Genomic DNA, 23,250 nt, shown 5'->3' on the forward strand with positions numbered 1-23,250 from the left:
GGTGGTCAAAGTTGAAATGTCTTCTAGTCTAAGTAAAACTTAAACAAGTAAACATTGAGTAATATTTTGTATGACTATCTTCACATATTGAATGGAAGTTTTCAGTTGTTGAATCTGACATTCATACCTGCATAAAGTAGGACAGAAATAAAGATGTTTCAGCTTGAACTGTTGACTTTAGTGTATTTTAGTAGGTAAACTAAACAGAAGATTTTTCCCCCAGAATGCAGGAAAACAACCCCATTTTCTTAAAAATTTCCCGGGGGAGGCCCCCTGGACCCCCCCACGCACCCATGCGACGAGCGTTGGTCGTCCGCCCGTGCGCCACTGTCTTGGACACAGAGTGTGGCTTTTTGTGGCTTTCTCAATTCTTTTACACTGAGCCACAGTGGCTTAGTCACACTAGCTCCTAGTGCAAGCCCAGTAGGAGGCATAAGCCTTAACTACAGTGATATAACTTGCATAAAGCCGAGGTGTAGTGCTGTGGTACTGTTTACTGTAGGGTAGGGGCATATCTATAATTATTGTCTATAGTATATAAATTAGCTGCTTTAGTTGCCAAATTAAAAGTCCTTAAGTTACCATATTTTGTGCATCATTCAGCACATTGTATAAAGAGGTGCAATCTAAATTACAGAGTTTTTTTCTGTACTTTGATGTGCTATTTTCTATGTGCTTGTGCTTTCTGTGTGCTTTTTCTTTGTTTTGTGTACTTACTATGCTGTGTGCGAGGGAGAAATCAATTTCCCTGACGGAACCACCTTAAGGGATCGATAAAGTTATACTCTACTCTCTCTACTTTTATACATGGCGCACCTTATTGTTCGGTGCATGCTTGCTAACGGAAGCAAAAAGGTGACTGTGGTTGAACTGTGTTATATTTAAATTTAAAAAAATACACCTACATGATTTTTTAAATATGGTTTTTTTTTTTTTTTTGATAAATCTGTGCTAAATCCTTCAAAGTCCTCATCTTCGGTGTGCATTGAATAGCTCGGCAATGTCACTATCGCTGACCGTCTGGTTTCATGGTGGCTGTCCGGTAATGATGCTGGCTTTAGCAAAACATTGGACAAAAGTCGAAGCAGACACGTTAGTCCAGGATCCACAATCCACACACATATTGTGGGGGTGTAACTCGCTCGGCACTGCCTCCAGTCCTGTTCACGTCTCTCATTCATCGCTCCTCCACGCACGCAGCTTAACTTTGAAGGCTCTGTTTACACCGATGTCCGGCGGTTGGAGTTCTTTCGTTAATCCTCTCAGGATGGTGACAAGCTCCGAATTCAGCCGCTTGACGTGGTTTTTGACAGAAGCGGTGGTGTTGGAATTCATGGAGTCACAGATCAGGAGAGATGGCGAAGCATGAAAAAAGCCACCCGGTCTCTTTACGTGAACCAGAACAACCGGAGCTGATAGCATTGAGTTTACATGTTGCGTCGTAAGCGTGTCTCTTCACTGACGTCATTGTCGGGGGTCTTTAGCCAAACAAATATAGTTAACAGCATACCTGCGGTACAGTATCGGCATTTACTGCACACCGGTACCTACCGGAGGTGTGCCGGACGTAGCCTCGCGTCATCTTCTGTAATTGGTCCATCGCTGCCGGCGTACATAGTGACGTAATACGTCCTATGTCGGTGAACAATGGTCGATCTTGCAGATCGCTGACTGAAGTCACACAAAAACATTTTTACAGATTTTGGAACTCAGTGTACACATAAGACGTGCTGGTGCCCACTTTTAAGAACAAGGGAGACATGGAGAGTTGTGACAACTACAGAGGAATAAAGCTGATGAGTCATACAATGAAGTTATGGGAAAGAGTAGTGGAAGCTAGACTAAGGGCAGACGTGAACATTTGTGAGCAGCAGTATGGTTTCATGCCAAAAAAGAGTACTACAGATGCAGTATTTGCTTTGAGGATGTTGATAGAGAAGTACAGAGAAGGCCAGAGGGAGCTGCATTGTGTTTTTGTAGATATGGAGAAAGCTTATGACAGGGTTCCCAGAGAGGAACTACATTTCCCAGTTTGGGATAAATAAAGTCTATCTATCTATCTATCTATCTATCTATCTATCTATCTATCTATCTATCTATCTATCTATCTATCTATCTATCTATCTATCTATCTATCTATCTATCTATCTATCTATCTATCTATCTATCTATCTATCTATCTATCTATCTATCTATCTATCTATCTATCTATCTATCTATCTATCTATCTATCTATCTATCTATCTATCTATCTATCAACTGTGGTATTGTATGAGGAAGTCTGGAGTGGCAGAGAAGTATGTTAGAACGGTGCAGGACATGTATGAGGACTGTAAGACAGTGGTGAGGTGTGCTGTAGGTGTGACAGAGGAGTTCAATGTGAAGGTGGGACTGCATCAGAGATCAGCTCTGAGCCCCTTCTTGTTCTCTATGGTGATGGACAGGCTGACAGACGAGGTTAGACAGGAATCTCCATGGACTATGATGTTTGCAGATGACATTGTGATCTGTAGTGAGAGCAGGGAACAGGTGGAGGAGAAGCTAGAGAGGTGGAGGTTTGTCCTGGAAAGGAGAGGAATGAAGGTTAGCCGCAGTAAGACAGAGTACATGTGTGTGAATGAGAGGGACCCAAGTGGAAGAGTGAGGTTACAGGGAGAAGAGATCAAGAAGGTGGAGGATTTTAAGTACTTAGGGTCAACAGTCCAGAGCAATGGACAGTGTGGAAAAGAGGTGAAGAAGCGTGTCCAGGCAGGATGGAACGGGTGGAGGAAAGTGTCAGGTGTGATGTGTGATAGAAGAGTTTCAGCTAAAATGAAAGGAAAGATGTACAAAACTGTGGTGAGACCAGCGATGTTGTTTGGTCTAGAGACAGTGTCACTGAGGAAAAGACAGGAGACAGAGCTGGAGGTAGCAGAGATGAAGATGCTGAGGTTCTCTCTGGGAGTGACCAGGAAGGATAGGATCAGGAATGAGTACATCAGAGGGACAGCACATGTTAGAGGTTTTGGAGATAAAGTCAGAGAGGCCAGACTGAGATGGTTTGGACATGTCTATCTATCTATCTATCTATGTCCAGAGGAGAGATAGTGAATATATTAGTAGAAGGATGCTAGGCTTTGAACTGCCAGGCAGGAGGTCTAGAGGAAGACCAAAGAGGAGGTTTATGGATGTAATGAGGGAAGACATGAAGGTAGTTGGTGTGAGAGAAGAGGATGCAGAAGACAGGGTTAGATGGAGGCAATTGATTCGCTGTGGCGACCCCTGAAGGGAAAAGCCGAAAGGACAAGAAGAAGAAGAAATGTACACACAAGACGCTTAATGTTAAAAGACGCAGCGTTGTTTTTGAGAAATGTTAAGGCTTTTAAGCGTGTTTTATGGTGCACAAAATATGGCACCTACATATTTATATTTACAAGGAACGTTATTAACCAGTTCAGGAACTTTATTTTTTTGTTCTAACCGGTTCAGGAACGTCAGTTCATGGGTGGAACGCAAAACCGAAAACGTTATAATTCTGTTTCTGTTCGGAACGAACCGATTGGCAAAAAATTCTGGTTCAAAGCCATGATTTTATCTAAATTTACCATCACCCACATCTTGAAACAACTACAGCATGTCTGAGACAAAATAAAGTCCATGAACATTTCTCAATAAGTACAGTGCATAAATGTACTGTATCTTTGCATGTGTGATAAGACTGAAAATAAAACTTTTTCATAAAATTTTGGAGTTTTGCCTAAAAATCAGCACATGCAGTTCTCTGCAATGTGAAACAACATTAGTCTGGAGCCAAGTGAAAGCATCATATCGCCAATATTGATATAGCAACTGTGGTAGGAAGTAGTGAAAGACCAGGAAAGAGATCAGCACATAACCCGGCATGATACGGTACATAGGAAAAAATAAAGCATTACTTTCAGTCTTTAAAATCCAAAAGTCACTGTGAGAATTTCAGCAGATGGCTAAAAATCCCCAGGGGATTTGGAGAAAAAACATCATGGGTATCTTCTGATATGAAATATGCTTTTAACAGTGCAGATAGAGACAAAGAGGTTGTATAAGGATTATTAAAGAATTAAATTCAAAAGAGAAGTAATGATGTGAGTGAGATCATTGGCGATTAAGAAACAGCAAGTGATGAGGTCACAAAGCCCTCTGACTGAAGCCTTTGATGAGCGATCATAATGTCAGTTACAGTCAAACTCAGCTAATATGTAGACCCCCATGTCTTGACTCTCTCAGCCTCTTGCATGCTCTTTTAACTTCAAAGTTGTTCAACCCACCAACGTTTAAAGCTTGACATTCGCAATATATTCACTCATTTTGGACAAATCTCAGTTTTGTAGTTAATGAGTCTCCAAATTGAAGTTCTTGCTATTGAGGAGGGAATTCCAGCCAGGAGCAGACAGAGAGGAGTATTTCTCCCCATTGCATTATAACTGGAAGGACTCAGTCAACATATACTTGCAAATTCACAGCAAAGCCTGCCACAAAAGTTGTATGAGGGAGTTTGTGCTAGGCAATTTGTGCTGAACATTTACTTATACGTGCATGAATAGCCCACAAGAACATTTTTCTCACCTATTAAATATTTAATTATGGTATATAAACCAAATAAATAAAACTTTAAGTCATTGTGACCAAAAAGACTTTCATGTACGCATCATACTAATGTACAACTTGTTGCTGCAATACCATTGGTCTAGGAAGCATTTTAGTTTGTTTAATTGTTAGTATGAATGGTTGAAGAATCAAAATTAATATAAATATTTGCATTGAGGAGTATTTCAGTAAAAGTACAAGCAGATAATAGAAAACAAAGATTTCATAAATTCAGAAAATTCATATCTTCACACAGCAAAACAAATCACACAGTTTATGTTAAAAACTCTGAACATCTTCTTCTCCTTTGGGCTTTCCATTCGGGGGTCGCCACAGCGAATCAGTTGCCTCCATCTAACCATGTCTTCTGCATCCTCTTCTCTCACACCAGCTACCTTCATGTCCTCTTTCACTACATCCATAAACCTCCTCTTTTAACATAACTGTAATATACTAAATTCACTTATGAATGGCTTTGAATTTGCCCAAGAAAAGAGCAGGAGAAATTATTGGGTGCCATATACGTACTTACACTATATCTAAAAAAAACCCCAAAAAAACATAATGCCAACTTTCTCTGGACTCATCTGTTCCTTTTCTAACAAGAGCTTTCACTATCTGAAAACCATACACCACTGCGAGATTTTACATACGAATGAAGAAACGCTGGAAAATATTTTGCTTCAAAAGCAAAAAAGAATACTTTAATCATTTATAAACATTATATTCCTATTTCCTGAATAGAAGTCCCATCATATTCTGCTCTGTCTGAAAACCTGTCTGACAGATTCTAAAATTGAATTTCGTCAGACATATGCTGAGAATCTTCACCACATACCTTTTCTTAAATCCCAAACATTCATTCACTGCAAGATTCACAAACAATGAGGTATCACATACCACAAGGGTTTGAGAAGGCTCTCTAGATTATGTAGGATTTTATTATCTGTATAGGAGTAATATAAAATTACTGAACCAGCAAAATGCATTTTTTGCTCTGAGAAAACAAAAAAAACAACAACACAAAAGTATGATTTCAAATATGAAAGTGGTTGGACAGCATGACTGTCAAGAGCTGGAGATGAACTTTAAATCGTTGGCTTAAGCCTAATAGCCCAATATGTGCACTGTTACTTGTCAGCAGTGATTACTGTTTTCTTGGCAATAGTGCTATCCCTCACAAGGTACCGATCGTCTATTCAGCATTCCTCTTAAGAATACTTCACTATACAAGTCTCAAAAAGTTAACCATAAAGAAAACCACAATGCATGCTGTAGGATTTCTGTGTTTTAAAGTGCCTTCGTTTCACATGGGAACTTGTTTAAAAATAAGCAGCATTTGGTGATCTACACAGTTCATACTGCAAATTGTAATGTTATTGGTCAAAGAAAAAGTAGAGCGGGGTTACAGAAAGAAGTTAATAAGGGAGAGAGGCCCAGAGTAAAGATGAATTTCATCTCTTAATTTTTTTTTTGTATTTTCATGCGCTGCACCTCAGCCTTTTAATTTTCTTTTTGTACGTCCTGCATAAAAACAGTGAGAAGGACACTCCAGTACATAGACAACACGTGTGGTATTGACGTTAGTGAAACGTTGCAGTTGATTTGTGCAAGGTGTACTGACATCTTGACAATGATTGACTTGCACATCATTGTCACAATGTTGCAGCTGCCACATCTAAAACGTCTATGGGGCTTTTATCGCAAGGTCTTTCTTTTTGAATATTTTAAAACACTTTTGAAGGTCATTGGTGCTGTAAGATCTGTGAACATTTCACACTCACAGATAACTTGGGCCCAATATCAGGTCCAAACAAAGTTTCAAATGATTTTTATCCTCTGACTGTCAGGAGTGAATTGGTGTGAAATCAGCCAGACTTTTCAAAAGTGCCTGTTAAACATTTACATGAATATCCCAGAGTGAAATAACTCAAATAAGAAACACCTGAAATAGCAACTTCTGGTAGTGTCCTGTGGGGAGTTTAAATGCCAGTGTACCTATAATGCAGACTCAGAGCATAGTGGCAGGGTGACTAATGGCCCTCGGTGGCCTCAATTATTACCTTTGGCACACATACACACACTTACACACTATGTGGATTATTCTGGTTCAGACAAGAGCGAGGCATGACTCAGCCACACTTTTTGGAAAGAAGCTACACCAACATTTCAATGTTCATCTCAATTTACCAAGAGCCGAAGTCTTTAAATTAGGACATCAGCACTTCTGGAAATAGGCCTGTCCCACAGACAAGCCACCCCGGTGTACCACAAATTAACTGTCTGCCCTTCTGCAATCAATGTAAAGTGGGTCTCATTAATTCCTCAAGTCATACCTTGATTTTCAGAGGTGATTTCCTTTTACATGGCGTTGACATTATTAAGATGGGGTGTATGTAAGGTCGTTTGCTTTTGAAGATATCATGAAGTCTGTATCAACTGAGGATCTTTCATATCTGCATGGTATGATTATAGTTGTTTAAACATACCTTTCTGTCTTTATGTCTAGTAATATTAACTTTATTACTAAATCAAGGCTGTATTTCACATTTTGAAAGATTTCTGTTTGATGATACGTAGTCAAATAAAAAAGTATTGCTTGTCTTGGAAGTTGTGTTAATTTACAAAATTTTTACCGAAAGTGTTTTAAGCAACCTTATTTTTCCACATCTGAAATGGTGGTGGGATGAAACCAGCATTATTCATGGCCAACTACCCATCTTGCCTGCTCTTCTGGGAGGCAGAGTACAAACACATGTAGTAGGGCACAAAAAAGTGTTGTACTCATACTTTTTCACTGTATTTTCAGGGTGAAGCCAAAGAGTTCTGTTGAAGCCCAGCATGTGCAAATTGATCATCCAATCCTCCATCATTTACCCATGGATGGCTGGTTTTGCATTTTTATCTGGTGGCGCCAATAATTGCAGAATGTGAATCCAAACTGATCTCACCAAAATAAATAATTTTAAATCAAACATGTTCCATCTGAATAGAACCTTTAAATTGACTTCAGACACTTTCTGCATAGCTGCATTTGCAATCATTGATCCTTTTTTCTAGACATTAAGTTATGTCGTATGTGAAGTAAAAGTACAATGACCAAAGAAAATGGTTTCAGATAGACTGTAATGAAATCTTAATGGCCTGATGTTTTAGAAAAGACTAAAATGCATGAACGTCTTTGAGAAAGACTAAAATAAATAGGGGTTCCTTTGAATTAAAATATGACAAAAATACCAAGACTTTCAATCAACTACAACTTATTATTAAAGGATCATGTTGACTAAATCCCAATTATGAAGACTAATAAGGGCTTTTGTCACAGGACTAAGACAAAAACCAGCTGTCAGAATTCACTCTTGAAGGCATATCCGATCTTACCTGCCTGTGCAAGCTTAAATTGTTGAAGAAATCTTACTTCATGTCGACATTCTGCCTTACCACATTTTCATCATTTATAGGATGTCCTGCAAAGTTGTCATATCACAGAAGCAGCTTCATTAATCTTTTCCACACATTGTCCAAAATGGCATGCAGCTCTGCAGGGTAGAAAGGATCATTTTTGTATAGCATTGAATAATTCAAAAATGATGGTCCCTCTGGTTTATGTGCAAATTATCAGAGCAAAAAATAAGTCTTAATTACAAATATTTGAGAAAATGTAGTCAAATTGGCCAACGCAAAGTCTGGCAGCTTCGTATCTGTGCTGCCAGACGGGTCTCTGAGCTCCATCCACCAGTCTGGTCGACTTGCAGACAGCCAGCTAGCAGAATCCACCGCAGCCTCAGGAGAAGCTTCCATCCTGCTGTGTCTGCTCTTCTCCCTCCCCACTAACATCCATCCTGCCTAGTCGGCCTGTCAAACCCTACACCCCAACCCTCCCTCTCTCTTTCACTGCTCCACTGGGCTTGTGAAGGTGAGCCAAACCCCAGTGGCACTACTGTACAGATTGCGATGCTTTCGCTTCAAATGGACGATGTTCTCTTGTGAATACCCATATAAAGAGTAGCTGGGCTGCTCCTCCTTCATTCCTCTCCCCCCCACCCTTTGCTTAGTTATTTTGGTCTTTATTCACATGCTCATATCTCAGTGTCTGTCTTACTTAGTTTCTGTCTTGCTCTCAAGTCAGCTTTCCTGGACCATGACTTGGGGAACAGGCTGACTCGTGAATCACTGAAAAGCTTGGCTAACAAAAAGAACGTACCCTCTGAGGCTTAAGGCCAGTTTGGTGACAGCTGTCAGCAAATCGTCTCTCCTTAAAAGCTCTTTTATGAGCGGAACAAGTGAAACAACTGTGACTGCGGTGTGAGGAACGCTTTAGTCTTACTCTGAAGGGACTATGTCTCGAACGGATGCATCTAATATTTTTCCGTACATGGCATCCATCAAATGATTTATAATGTACGGTATGCCTCTCTTGGGTCTGTTTAAACTCTCAGCTAAATGTAGATAATGAACACTGGCTTGTGAAAATGAAACACCTTCTGAGAGATTAGAAAACTCTTCTTCTTACTATGCAGCAACTACATTTGTATATTGCTCTTAGTGGTTGTCGATATCAAAGACTCGACTGATATATTAGCTTATTTTTTTCTGTCATGAAGAGAAAAGATATTCACTTTTGTGCTTACCATTGCAGTAATGATTCTCCCTTAGATTTGAATACCTAGACAGATATTTCCAGGTTCTGATGTTTAAATGGTCTGTTTCCAAAATAAACTGTATGCAGGTTTGTTTGTGTGTGTACCACAGGAATGCCATGGTCAATGTTATCTGGTCACCTTGTTACTGCAGTTCAATTTGTTGCTTTTCCCTTTGTGTTAATGCAGGTTTTTGGCGATTATTATCACTTCAGGCATCATGCTGTGGAGAAAAGGGCCTTGTCCGGCTACAGGGAGATGCACATCAGACTGCAAAAAGAACCACAGGTAAGACAGATGTCAGCTTTCACACAGCTCATTGCAGTTGTCCATGTTGCCAACAAAAGGCCCTAATACAGATTGGATTTCACACATAACATCGATCACAAGAGGGAAGAATGCCAGCGTCAGTGACAGCACGTCAAACAGAGTATTGTTATCAGTCCACACCAGTCCGTCTATCTAATGATCCTCATCACTTAAAGTATGTGACAAAAGGCTCCCAAACAACACTACCTTGCTTGGCCTTACCTTAAAGACTTATCTACACCTAAATGTTAACTGCAGAAGGAAAATTGTAGTCAACAGTCAAAAATCCAGACCTTTTCCATCCTTCAATATCATTCCCATCTGGAGGTCTGACCCGAAACAGCTCCACCACAAATTTATATGTAGACTACTGCATCCCTGAAAAATATCAGCTTCCTTGTGTGCCAGGTATAGTCGAATCGGCACTGAAATGGTAAAATAGCGGAGAGGATGGTTGGGGTTTTTTTTGTCTTAGTAATGAGATATGCAGTGTGTTGTTCCCAGAACTGGATCCATACTATTTTTGTGCTGATTCTAGGTGGGAGAAAGATCTGGCAGCGTGCAGTCTTTTGCAGATTAAGAACTATACCTTAAGAATATTTATTTTAGTTCTCAACCCAGAGAAAATTAACAAGTTGTCAAATTTGGTAAAACTGATGTTTTTCTTTTTCAATCTCCCAGACAGTGATTTTAAAAATGACATTGGAAGCCAAATTGTCCGAGGAAGAGTAGAAAGCACTAAAATAACCCTCTGTGAGCAGCAAGAACTCCTTTCTGGATTTAGAATGTTCGTCTTCATAATGAAGTTCATGCTCTGTCTGACAAAGCTGTGAATTTTGGCTAACATTCTTGACACTAGGACAGCATAGAGACACAGGGGGCAGCACTTTTGCCTTACACCAAGAAGGTCGTTGGTTGGATGCCTCCTGGGAATATCAGAATCAGAATCAGTTTGTATGTTCTCCCCAGAAAAATCCAGTTTAGATGAATTGGACACGCTAGATTGACTGTAGGTGTGAATGTGAGTTTGAATGGGTTCCTGTCTTTGGGTGTAGCCCTGCAATGAACTGGCAGCTTATGCAGGGTGTACCCCGCTTCTCATTCGATGTCAGCCTGGGTAGGCTCCAGCGTAACCTGTTAGCCGTATTCAAATAAGTGGCTGGAGATGAATGGGGAAAAAAAAGAAAATAAATGAATTCCTGATACTGATCAAATTTATTAACACATAACATCTAACAAAACTGTGCTGGCTTATGGCGTCTTTTAAAATGATGGTGCATTTACTTCTTTCTAAAAGCTTTAATTGGCCTCACTCCTCCCTACATTAAAGAGTTTGGTTCATTTTATGCAACCACCTTCCCATTAGGGTCAACCTCATGTGTTCCATAAAAGTCCCATTAACTGTGCCACCTGTGAAACTTCCTGCTGCTTGATATTACAATGCCAAGCACTCTTGGTGATTTTGCAAAGAAAGGAAACATTTCTGTTAGCCCTTTTTAATCTCATTTATTTATCCCTGATGGTTTTTACTGATTTATTTAATGTAATTTAATTGACTTTAGTACTGAAGTTCCACTAGATTTTATTTCATTTTTTTTATGATAGAAGAGGATTTGTGTGTGTGAGTTTTTCTCAGCTGCCTTTTCTTTATACTTACATGCCATTTGGATATCAAATGAAAGAGAGAAAATTGCTTTATAAATAGAGGCGATCAGCAGAGACAGGAAGATAAAGATCTAATATGAAAACATTTTTGACAGAGGTCCCATCTTATTGGTTCATTTCAGCCTTTAGTTCAGGTTTTAACAGTGTATTCAAACCCCCAGTGATTGAGGACATGAAGTGTAGCCTAAAGATCAACAGGTCACCCATCAGCCCACACAGTCAAAATCCAAGCCTCAAGCAAACCATGACCACTGCCAAAAAATATCACAGCATACATGTATGGGTTTCTATTTTGTTGTGTTGAATGATATGTAAAGTCAAATAGGTGTGACAGACTATATGATCCCTGGAAAAGGGATGAAGAAAAAAATACTGCTTCACCTGGTTCAAAAGAAAATGCATTCAAAGCCAGCGAAAACTCTAAATTTTGATTTGTATTAATGTTTTTAGCAGTATTTCCTCTCTGTGATCTGGATGCTGTTGAACACATTTACCCCCGTTGTGTGTTTTCCTCTGCTTCAGTGTCCTGACATGCTGCTTATCCCATCTCAACAACTAAAAAGTGATGAGACTTAATTGGCAGCTGTATACATATTCACTGTTGCGCTTCTGAGGGGTTTTTGGTGTTTCCTCTCTACACCTTACACCTTCTCTGTGAGGGAAAACAAAACTGTTGTTTTTTTTTGGTTGGCTGCTGTTAGAAATTAATATTGTTCAAATGAGTCACCGGAAATATATCGCCCATGTATTGTAGCACACCTGGCATTGGATCTTCTCGTGCACCCTGCATCACTTTTACCTTGTGGTTTTTAGATGCGCATTAATGTATTGAATACACGCAGAATTTTTCAACGGCGCATTTTTCATTAATTACTTTAGACCAGTCTGTTAGACACAGCCCCTCTCCATAGCTGCACCACACTGTTTTTACTCACGTCATATTGACGAGCCTCATTGTGACGTGCCGTGTTTCTAAGATGTCTTACCCTTCAGTATATCTCTCTCCTTCTCTCCATCGCTCTCCATCTTGCAGCAGAGATTGTCTATGGATATAAGATTGCATCATATCATTATTTCAACAGGGGCTCACTGTCAGTATGGCAGGTGCTATTCTATACATTTGGTCAACAAAGCCCATGAAATGATCCCATTGTTTTTCTGCCCTTAAACATGTTCCACCTTTGTAAAGACCCTCAGCCTGAAGCTCAATTGTTTCTTTATTGAAAAATTCATTTAGATATGAGCCACAGGAGGAAATAATGTACCGGTATTTATTCTGACATAATTAGAACAGTGTTTATAGGGTGGTATCTCAAATCACAGGTTATACAGGTCCAGGGGTTGTAAACAGTACAACTAAAGAGTAAGGTATATTTTAAACCAAATTTGTCATTACTCTCATTACAAGAGATTTGTCTGCAGTATCATTGTTTGATCTGTTAACGGTGACCAGAGAAGATCCAGTCTCCGGCTGCTGTAACAGGAGCAGCAACCCTTACTGAGAGGCTTTTCTGTATCTGCAACGTGTTTGCTCTGTGGGTGTTGTCTCCTAGTAGCACAGGATTTTTGTTCAGACAGGGAACAATATAACAGAAACTCAGACAAAGTTATAAGCTGTTTGAAAAAGAATACTGCTGAGCCGGGTTGATATGATTGGCCACTGCAGCTTGATTTTGGGTTTTGTTGTTCCAAAAATTTACTCTTTTAACTTTTCACCAAAGGGCCTCTGTGTGTTTCTCTTTGAGAGACCCCGACAGCTCAAACTGTCTCAACTTAAATCCACTACCCACAGTGTACATGAATGGTATTTTTGCTGCAATTTCTGGTTTGCATTGAATGTCTAATAAAAGAATAGTCTATGTTAGGCTAACTCAAAATAAAACATAGCGCCCGTGGTCATTGTAAAATCTAGCTCACTGAGAGGTTTTTAATACTCTCTGACCAACAATAGAGACATGCGACACAGAGGGATATAAGATATAGATAGACATTTTTGAAAATTACTTTTCTATTCTGTCAGTTTTTTGAGAATGGTGGAAAATAATAGAATGTCACCAGGTCTGTCCTTTCAAATCTATTCTTTCTCCATCTGGAACAGATCTGCAGAATAAATCCCCTTTCTGTGTTAGTGCCTCATGCTAGAAACAATACCAGCGTGGCTTCTCCTTCATCAGCAGCCTGCAGGACACTGTTCAAAAGTAGGAACAAACAGTGTTGTTGCTCATGGATTACGAACTTAGACCGTGTATAGTCTTTTCTCTTTGTGTGGTTGTGCCTGATTCCCCTTTGTCTCTGTTACAGACCTTAGATGAGTGTTTATACTGAACCGCTGTTCTTAGTTCTCCATGACTGACTATATCTTCACAAAGATATCAGTTACATCTTTTTTCTTTTTTTGCCATAATGGGAGGGTGATCAAGCTGGAAAATTGCATTCCCTTTTTTTCCCCTCAATTCAATTCCAAAATACATCAGTTTGCCGTTGCTGAAAATGTGACCTCATATTGTGTGTTGAATTGAATTGAATTGAATGTCGACGGAAATAAGTAAGCTGCAATGTGAATTTGTTAGCGTCTGGTCATTTGCATTAATTGGCTATATAAATGAAACTCTACATACCCCACAGTAGATTGGTGTATCCTCATCATCGTGTTATTCATGCATCAGTATTTTTGCCCTGATAGTAACATGGCGCACATTGGGCAGCAGTGCAACCAGGTCAGCCATGCACGGTTGTTAATGTAATGAAATGAGATAAATTTTAATTTGCCTAGGGTCATTTGAATGAAGTTAATGGCTTCAATCTCTGAGGCAGTGATTTCAGCTGGTCAGAAGCAGCTACAGTTCATCATCACCGGTAGTCCTGATATTTTTATCACTTAGACCATGTCTTTTGTCAGGAATAAGAGAATTTTATGAAATCGATGAAACAAAGGGTCTTCGCTACAAATAATCTTGTGAAGAAAATGTGGCAGCCTCGGTCGATTTGAGGTTTACAACGCGGCTGTAAATACTCATAGCTATGCAGTTATTCAGTGTGCTGTTTGTGCCGTCTTTCACAACGACAACAATTTTGTTAGTTTTTACCATCCATGGAGGATGGTGAGAGAATGAGGAGGCTGAAGGTATTTGGCAGCTCTGGGCCTTGGATGACCAGAGACGACATCATGTCAGCCCCAAGGGAATCCAAATGTCAGGACTATCAGACGTGTAATGTAGAAAATGAATCCACTACAATATATGCACTATGTATTACAGTAATTGGTATGCATGTAGGTCATTTGATGTAAATGCCATATGATGGTGTAAAGTATACCATCAGACAAAGGACTGTATTCCACCGTAACTCTGGTGTTTCAAAATGGGATTTCATTTTAGAGAAGCACGGAGCAAACAACACACTGTGGCCAGTATGGCAGCAATGCATCGGACCATCATGAAGATGGTGGATGTGAGCCACAAGCCACAGCCTGGTGCCGCGGCACAAGGAGTAGAAGAGAGGGAAAACGCAGGACAACATGGTGGTGAATCAGAGACTGAGTAGCTCTCTGTAGAAAGATGGAGATGTTGATTGATTTTAGAAGGAAGGGGGGATAGATATGCTCACCTTGTGCATTCACAGAGTACCCAGACATCCACCCTGATGAACAGGAAGAAAGAAAACCCTGTAAACTGTATATAATAAGGCAATTAGCGTCTCCTGAGGAAGTTAAGATCCCTGAAGACACAAGATGTTGCAGTGTTGTCTGTTATTTATCTAACAGTATGATGTACGGTACATTGCTTTGGTCATAGCTCTGCTGTCACAAAGACTGGTATAACTCTATACCTCCATAATGAATACAAACTCATTTTCATAGTTTTCCGGATCCATTTCTGCCATGATGTATGCAGAGCTATTTCATTTCATTAAATGTTGTTTTTTATTTGGGATATGTTGTTTAATATCCGGTAACTTTATCAAACTGTGACATTTTAAGTCCATCAGCTCTGTCTCTCTGTCCGTCCATCTGTCTGTCTGTGTTTCAGTCTGTCTGTCTGTTTCTCTCTTTCTCTCTGTCTTTCTATGTGTGACTATGGATTATATAGACTACAGTACATATCCGTAGTTACTGTACTGTTAATATTTTGTAATATTGAATAAGGTGGTCACAACCAAAATCTATGTATCCTTTTTGTGTGTAATGGTTAGAGTTAGTATATACAGTATTTTACATCATTCTGTGTACAGAGCAAAATGTCGTTTTTATTTAAGCAGACAAAATCTGAGTCTGCTGTGTAGATGCTGTGAAATTATTGGCTTTGTTAATGAGAAGTTGATGGTGTTGAAGGAAAAAAGAGAGAGTCACTGCATCTGGAGGTGGATCTGTTATCTCTCCCCCATGGGCTTGTGAGTACAATATAACAAAAGCTCAAACAGATGTTTTATTATTTATTTATGTACTGGGTGTTAAAATATTTGCCCCTTAAAGAAAATGTAAAATTTTTCATTTTAAGTCATTCTAGCAAAACAAGTGAATTCTTAGGACACGCATAATGACAATACGACTGCGTGGAAATAATACTGAAAATACCTAATTTTACTTTTAGCATGCAGGAGGCTGGACACAAAATGATTTGCACTCCTGTGGATATTTTGCTGCTGTTTCTTTCTTTTAGAAACAAATGAATAAAATGACTCCTACTGCCATGCCTGTGCTTACACAAGCGCCATTTAGAACTTCAAAGCCCCCCACCACCTCCCGTATAGCAGCTACTTTCCCTTTGCATCTCAGGAATGAAATGAATTAGATTGGCTTCTCATCTCTGCCTCTCTTTCTCCTTATTACTTTTTGAACACAGCTGGAGCCGTGTTTTTCCACATCCACACTCTGTAGGAGATACCAACACTTTCTGAAATTAGAACATGAGAAATGATGCAAACTCATGTGAGGTTGAATGTAAAACTGTGGATTCTGTCTGTGTGTACCCAGGTCCTGTGGGTGGAGCAGCAAGTGGTGAAAAAAAGGAAGAAGAGGGATGTCTACGAAGACCCAACAGACCCCGATTTCCCCAAGCAGTGGTATCTGGTGTGTTTGATGGTCGCTTACCCTTACAGGCTGGACATTTTGCATATATCATTATGGCAAACACATGAAAATATATCAAACATTCAGTGTACGAGTATTGTTTTCCAAACTGCCTCACACTGTATTTTGCTGTTGCATGGTAATATACAAAAACTATGAGAAGTCCAAACGGATGCTGTCAGTATTTCAACATGTTTTATTCATCTGTGTTCCACACTTTGAATTTCTAGGAACTAAAGAATTCAAGTTTATGAAAAGGAGTGTTCTTCTGGATGCTGTTCAGTTAATGTTGTGCCATTACTTCTTATTAAAAAGTGAAAGAGTTCTCATTCAGCCCTGTGATGCTCAGTCCTCGTCTAAGAATCGCAGCACACAGTATATTCACTTCTGAGGAAGGTTCTCTTATTCAAACGTGTATTTATCATTGTATTGACTGAAAGTAGGATTGTACTGTCTTGGACTGTCCTTAGTACAGTCTGTTATAAGCAGAAAGGGGACCAACATAATACACAAGTGAACTTGCATCACAGAATTATTTTCTACATTGATCGAATAAGTAATATTAAAATAACTAATCCAACCAGACATCAAAACAAATTTTGGCTGATTAAAGAATAATAAACTGTCCACTTAGTTACTTGAACCATTCTATAATAAAGCCTCAGATGTTGACTACAAACCCCATCAGACAGACAGACAAACAGAAGAAACAACAATGAGTGGAACATCACTATCACTCCTCAAAACAAATTCTGCATCAAACCCCCAGGAAGACAGAGAGAGCCAAGCTTTCTGCCCTTTCTTGTTAGTTGTCCTAGAATTAGTCTGGATCACATACACCTAAAGAGAATGAGTCATTCAAACGTCCACCAATCCAGTCGGGGGACGTTACAGGGGCCTGTACTCACAAATATATATGTATGCATGCGTTTGCAATCAGTAGCTAGAGTGTGCGTTCTTAATTTCCCTTCGGGGATCAAACCAGTATATAAAATTAAAATTAAAAAAAAATTAAAAAATATGTTATAGAACTTGGTTACATTAGTTTCACCAAAGATTGTTTTGCAAAGAGCTTAATGTGATGTATCCAAGGACACCGAGTTGAATGTAAAATGAACTGTCAGGACAGATGGACTGCTAAGCTGCATCACCTTGAAACATTGGTAGAAACAAGTCTATGTCTGTTTCATTATTAGTAGCTTTTCTCAGAGGTGCTTCAATTTACTCTGACCTCCTTTTTTACTTTTTCATATTCACAAAGGCCGTGTCAGTGCAATGGATTAGTGACAGCATTGGGTATCTCAGATGTTTATCACCACTGAAAAGAACTGAAACCACCTCCGCCATTCAGCATTGGACATTTGATCAGCTGAGGTTTAACACCTTTTTTTTTTCCATTCTGTACAACTCTTACTTTAAAACCAAGCAAGGATGGTTAAGCTCTAGGTGTTTGCCACCAGAGTTGTCGATAGTACAGCCATTTTATTATATATAGAGAAAGGCATTTTATATCAGTTTATTTGGGAACATCAGCTGGAGCAAACATTGACTTCTTGATGTTTACTACGCCGTCTGTGCCTGTTCAAAGGCAATTTCAGATTAGAGTGTCTGGGCTTTGCGGCTGAGGAGGTGCACATGCACTGTGGAGAAAATTGTCATGAAATTGGAGAATTGGCAGCAAATAGAAGAAGGGACAGGAATTATTGTTTGTGATGTATTCCTTTCCTCCGTCTGCCGTATATATCTGGAGCCATGTTATTTACCTTAAGCACACACTTCTCTTCATACTGCTCACATTGCAAATTTCTTTTTCACCCCAATCACTCTTTTCAATTCTATATTTTAAACTTGTCTGTTGCCTCTCTTATTGAAATCTGGACACAGATATTTCTACTGGGAGGCAGATGCATCCAGATTTCTGACCTGCAAAATGTTGTCTTTTTTTGACTGTGGAACTCCCTGGGATGCGTGGACAGGGTTGAAATGTGGCAGGGCAATGAAATTTGAAATGTGATTTTTTTTTTTTTTAATTTTATTGTCATAAAAAGTCTTTGTGAGGGATTTGAGTTGTTTTCAGACTGGTAAACCCTTTGCCATGGTTTGTCTGGGAGGCTTCATTCGCATCAGATTGACTGACAAACAAAGGTCTTGTACATCTTTCAGTCCATGCCAACACATCAAGACCTGAATACCAAAGTGGCCTGGGCTGAAGGCTACACAGGAAGAGGTGTTGTGGTGACAATCCTAGATGACGGCATTGAGAAAGATCATCCAGACCTCATCAGCAACTATGTAAGCTACAAAGAACACTTTTGACAGTTGCAGAAAATAATCCTGTGATATTTAAAGAATTTGAAGAGCTAATTAATTTGGCACGATGTGCTGATGTTCTTTGTGTCTCTTTTAGGATCCTGAGGCCAGCTACGATGTTAATGATGGAGATCCTGACCCCCAACCGAGATACACTCAGCGAAATGAGAACAGGTAGTGTCACACAGCTAGCAACCTGGCAGTGTGCATAAACAGCTTAAAAATGAGGTGTCAAACCTGATGGAATTTGGCAAGAAGTGTGGACAGCATAAATTTGATTGTAAAAGTAGGTACAGTAAATGCATTCATGCACTGCATGTTTTAAACATCTTCCTTTTCCACCGAACAACTTATAGCGTTTGATTCTGCCACCTTCACACAAATTTTAGTTGACACAGAGCAACACTTTGAGAAGGCGTTGAGTCTATGTGGCTGTTTGCCAAGCATTTAGAAACCAATTATATGAAGAATGCACCGGTGCAACTATTTTTCAACGATCGATCCCCTTTTTTCTGTCATTGCTTCAGTGCACATAACCAAGCTGCTCTAGCTGCAATTCAAGTCCCATCCCATAAGCCCCACACCCACTCCTACACTTATTTGTTGCTAATACAGTCTAGTTGGTGGCTTGCCCTCAGTGATTCGTCATCTTCACTTCCCTTCTTTGGTGATTACATTTAAACATGCTCACACCAATTTAATAATGCAACACCTAAAGCTCCAAGGAGGGAGAAGCTGAGACCTTCTGCCTTCTCATTTCCAATTTATTCTCCCACTTGAGGAGTCTCTTTTCGAGGACACTTGCCACAATGTCTTTTTTTCTTTTGCATTTTTTTATTGTGTTTTTTTTTAAATCTCGGTTTCAAAGTGCATCATTCTCTTGTAGTTGGTCAAAGGGAGATGCTAAATAAGCTTAACAAGTTTTCATGAGCTTGTGAAAAACACTGTGTGAGAATGGAATCATTTCTTTGTTGTTGTTCTGATTTCATGTTCACATTGTTTATGCATTGAAAGTGCCTCCATTTCACAGGTAGCATTTATTTTCCTATCCTCATCTTTCAATGTTGTCTATTTGTCTTCAGCGTGTGCTTCAATTGAAAGGGAGTAGCGTCAGCGGTTCTTTGAACTGGGCCTGTGTTTCTGTCCCTGCAGACAGCTTGAGCAGCCATGCAGAGCGACCCCAACCCTTTATGTCAGTGTAAAGTAGATCCTACTCTGTCCTTCCGTTAGAGCAAAGCAACACTGGCCAGATTAGTCAATGTCTCTGGTTTATTTAACTTGCTACGTGCCATTACTTCAAAGACCCACACTCATACATACACATGAAATAAATACACTTAATGCAGACTGTTCTACCATGTGAGTTGAATTGCTAAAGCAATTAGCCTCTATTTGATCAATTTATGGGCATGAAATGAAAGACAGGGGTGTGTCTGTGGTGTTTTGGAGTGACCTGTAGGCAAATTATATCCAGGGAGTTGTATAATCACTACTGAGTAGCACAGACTGACAGTGAGTAATATTCACAACCCCCTCACAATGAGATTATATGAATATATTCATAGGGAAACAACAAGCAAAGGAGAGTTGGAGGCGTGTATTTTCCATATCTTGGAAGCCCAGTTCATTTGAAATGATCACAGGCTGAGTTTCAAATTCTTATCTCAGGATTTGTTCCATAGAGATTCTATTTGCTGTTTGAGGTGGGAGATCTGGCAGATATTGTTCAAACATGTGTAGGAGAAGTTGAAGGCTAGTTGAAACCTGGCCAGGAGGGTAATCATTTTTTTCTTTGTGTAACTATATTGTTTTTTTGTTTGGGGTTTTTTTTTTTTTTTTTTTTGTCTATTTTCATCCTTTTCCCTCCATTACATCCATTTGTCCATTTTTTGTTTTGGGCAAGAAAATATTATCGCAGAATTGATTTCACCTCCCCTTGCACAGCCCATAAGTAAAGCAGAGCACTTAACTAAATGTATATTCCTAAAAACAAGAATCATGACAGTTTGGATAGTATTAGCAACTGAATAAATGCATGATGCCATACTCTGAATATGTCAAAAAATCAAGCAAAACAACCAGCTGTGCTCATTAATTTAGTTACTGCTTTCTCATATTCAGGTTGTTTCTAAATGGTCTGTATAAATAAACCCTGCTAATGCGTTCAACCAACCGTTCATACTGCGTCCATTCCTCCTACATCCTTGCAAAGAGCTAGACTCTCCTGTTAGGAACTTTTCACAGGTTTCCATTAGTCCATATACACATGCCTTCACTGTGAGATTTTGTAAAGGCAGCATTCATTAGAAATGTACTGGCATGCTAGCCAGCTGTGCACATTCTTCAATCCAATCCATGGCATTGAATACTTAAGCTTTTCAAGGCTTGTAAGATAAAGGAATAGGTGTTGTCCCCTGATCTGACTGATGGCAATGAGAGACTAAAGAAGTGTTTTGCATGCATCTGCTATTTTACCGAAGTACTTCGTCCTTGGTGGTACTTGGCCACTAGTTTCTCTGACCATAAAAATACTTCTCCATCAAGAATGCATTCAATAGGAAAAGCGGTAAAGGGACTTGCACCATTTACTGCAGTAGACATATCTTTTTAATTTGCTTCGTAGTGTTAATTTCTTCATGTATTAGTCAAGGCTGAATAGGGAACTGCTGCATTCGTATGGTCAGGGAATCCTCGCCGCTGTTAAGAGGTAAAGTAGTTGATGATTTTTTGTAGAGCAACTTTTCATCAAATTAATTTTTTTAAAGATTTTTGTGCAGTTAAAAAGTTAACGTTGATCAATAGTCAATAGCAAATATGTTCATAGATAAATGTACTGCATAAATAAGGTGGTAATTTTCATGTTTCTTGAGGAAGTTTCTGAAATTTGAAACTTCCCCAGATAAAGTGTTAGCTCCATAGAACAAGGTAGCTATTTATTCTTTTCATATGTTTGGTATGAAGTCTGATATTATTGTTTTATCGTTGAATTTCCATGGGTTCCCGCCAGTATATATATATATATATATTGTACAATTTTCTTTAAAAGACATTTACTGTATTGGTTTCCTTCCACCATCTCCTGCAGATTCCATCATTCGTTATGAACCTCTTACAGAATCAATGTGATAGTTTTTATTTTGCAGTTCACTGAGTGTAGAATTTAAATGTTACAATGTGACTTTGTGGAGCATTCCTACTTTAAGTATGAATTAGTAAATGTAATTCTATACATCTACTGCAAGTACACTTAATACAAAGGAAGATAATAAGTCTGAATCTTCAAAGGAGGGATGCAGGACCCACATCACATAAACTACTGTTCCAGTGTTTAACACTGCACTGTGGTCAGCTAGGTGATGACATCTTATAAAACTCAACATAGAGTCTCTGTGGAACTGAGAGAGTGGTCTAAACCTGCTTTACCTGGAAAGGGCCTTGAGATAAGTTGTGCACAGTGCATCCATTGTAATTTACGAAGCTGCCGCTCTTTCCGTAACATGAATTATTATAATACTGCTTCTCTTGTCTTTATTATTCTGCAGGTCACCATGTCTTCATATTTCAGACAGCCAAACAGGATTTTTTCTGAAATGTTGTTAACCTGAACCTCATATTTAAACTTGGTTCATGTAGCTGTCTGTCTTTTTTTTTTCCTTTTTTTTTGTAGTGTAATACAACAACTGTTCTTAAAATGCTTGAAAAAAAAACCTTGAAAATCCCAGCCAGCAACCCAGTTTATGGTGACTTGATACCTCTGTATCAGATGTATTTATCTTTATATTCAAAAGTTTGTGCGTGCACATTTAAAATATTCCATTTACAACATTCAAGAGTGCTGAGGAAAAAAAAATCCTATTCAATTAAATTTCAATACTTTTATGTTGCAACCCAATTTCCAAAAGAAGAAAAAAGTGAACATTCCACAGTTCATCTTATTGTTTTTTTATTTAAATGTCATTTTCATGTACTTTATTATTTGTTAATAATCAATTCAACTATATTAGTGCTATTAAAATAGTTTACCATGATGCTACATAAAGCAGAACAATACTTTTTCATGGAATAACATGTGAAACATTCAGATGTCTGTTCCTTTTCTCTTATTTGAGGTTGTAATTCAGATATAAAGAAGACGGTTAACTGCCTAGAGGTACAAGTGGTTATTGACAGATGAAGGACTTTGGGTTTCTGATGAACTTGTGAGCTCTGCCCTCTATACATTCTACTGTGAGTTCACTGAAATTATCTAATGAATGTGTTTGGTTTCCTTTCTTTTTTCAAACCCATGACCTTCAAATCTGGAATTTAAAATAAACATCTTATCATCTTCGCAAGGCAGGAGATAGCCCTTCTATATTCGACCACACAATGAGATCTCCACTTCACATTCCAATAAAACCATTTGAACAAACCTGCCTGAGGCCAGGGCTTAGTTGTGCAGTGCTGAATGGAAAACAGCCTAATCCTTTTGGCACTTCCAATGAAGAGACCCTATTCAGTCCTTCTAAAAGCAGATACAATCCCACAAAGCAGTGCCATGATCCCACAGTCGAGCTGAGCACCGCTCAGATGGCAGTCGCATTCAGGGATGTGCATTTCTGTGCCCATGCATATGTACTATAGGGGCATTTTTCAAAATACGGTGCGCTCATTACT

General features: G+C 39.0%; 1 protein-coding gene across 2 annotated transcripts in view; it reads left to right on the plus strand.

Annotated features, from left to right (window-relative positions):
• Positions 1–23,250, plus strand: part of furinb (furin (paired basic amino acid cleaving enzyme) b) — a 91,357-nt gene that overhangs the window by 43,006 nt on the left and 25,101 nt on the right. For both annotated transcript variants that reach the window (XM_068312886.1, XM_068312887.1), the window contains exons 3-6: positions 9,432–9,530; positions 16,189–16,284; positions 18,448–18,576; positions 18,692–18,768. In XM_068312886.1, coding sequence (XP_068168987.1) covers positions 9,432–9,530; positions 16,189–16,284; positions 18,448–18,576; positions 18,692–18,768 — 401 coding nt within the window. The remainder of the gene's footprint in view (positions 1–9,431; positions 9,531–16,188; positions 16,285–18,447; positions 18,577–18,691; positions 18,769–23,250) is intronic.

Source organism: Antennarius striatus, chromosome 4, assembly GCF_040054535.1.
Source record: "Antennarius striatus isolate MH-2024 chromosome 4, ASM4005453v1, whole genome shotgun sequence".
NCBI classification, from domain to species: Eukaryota; Metazoa; Chordata; class Actinopteri; order Lophiiformes; family Antennariidae; genus Antennarius; species Antennarius striatus.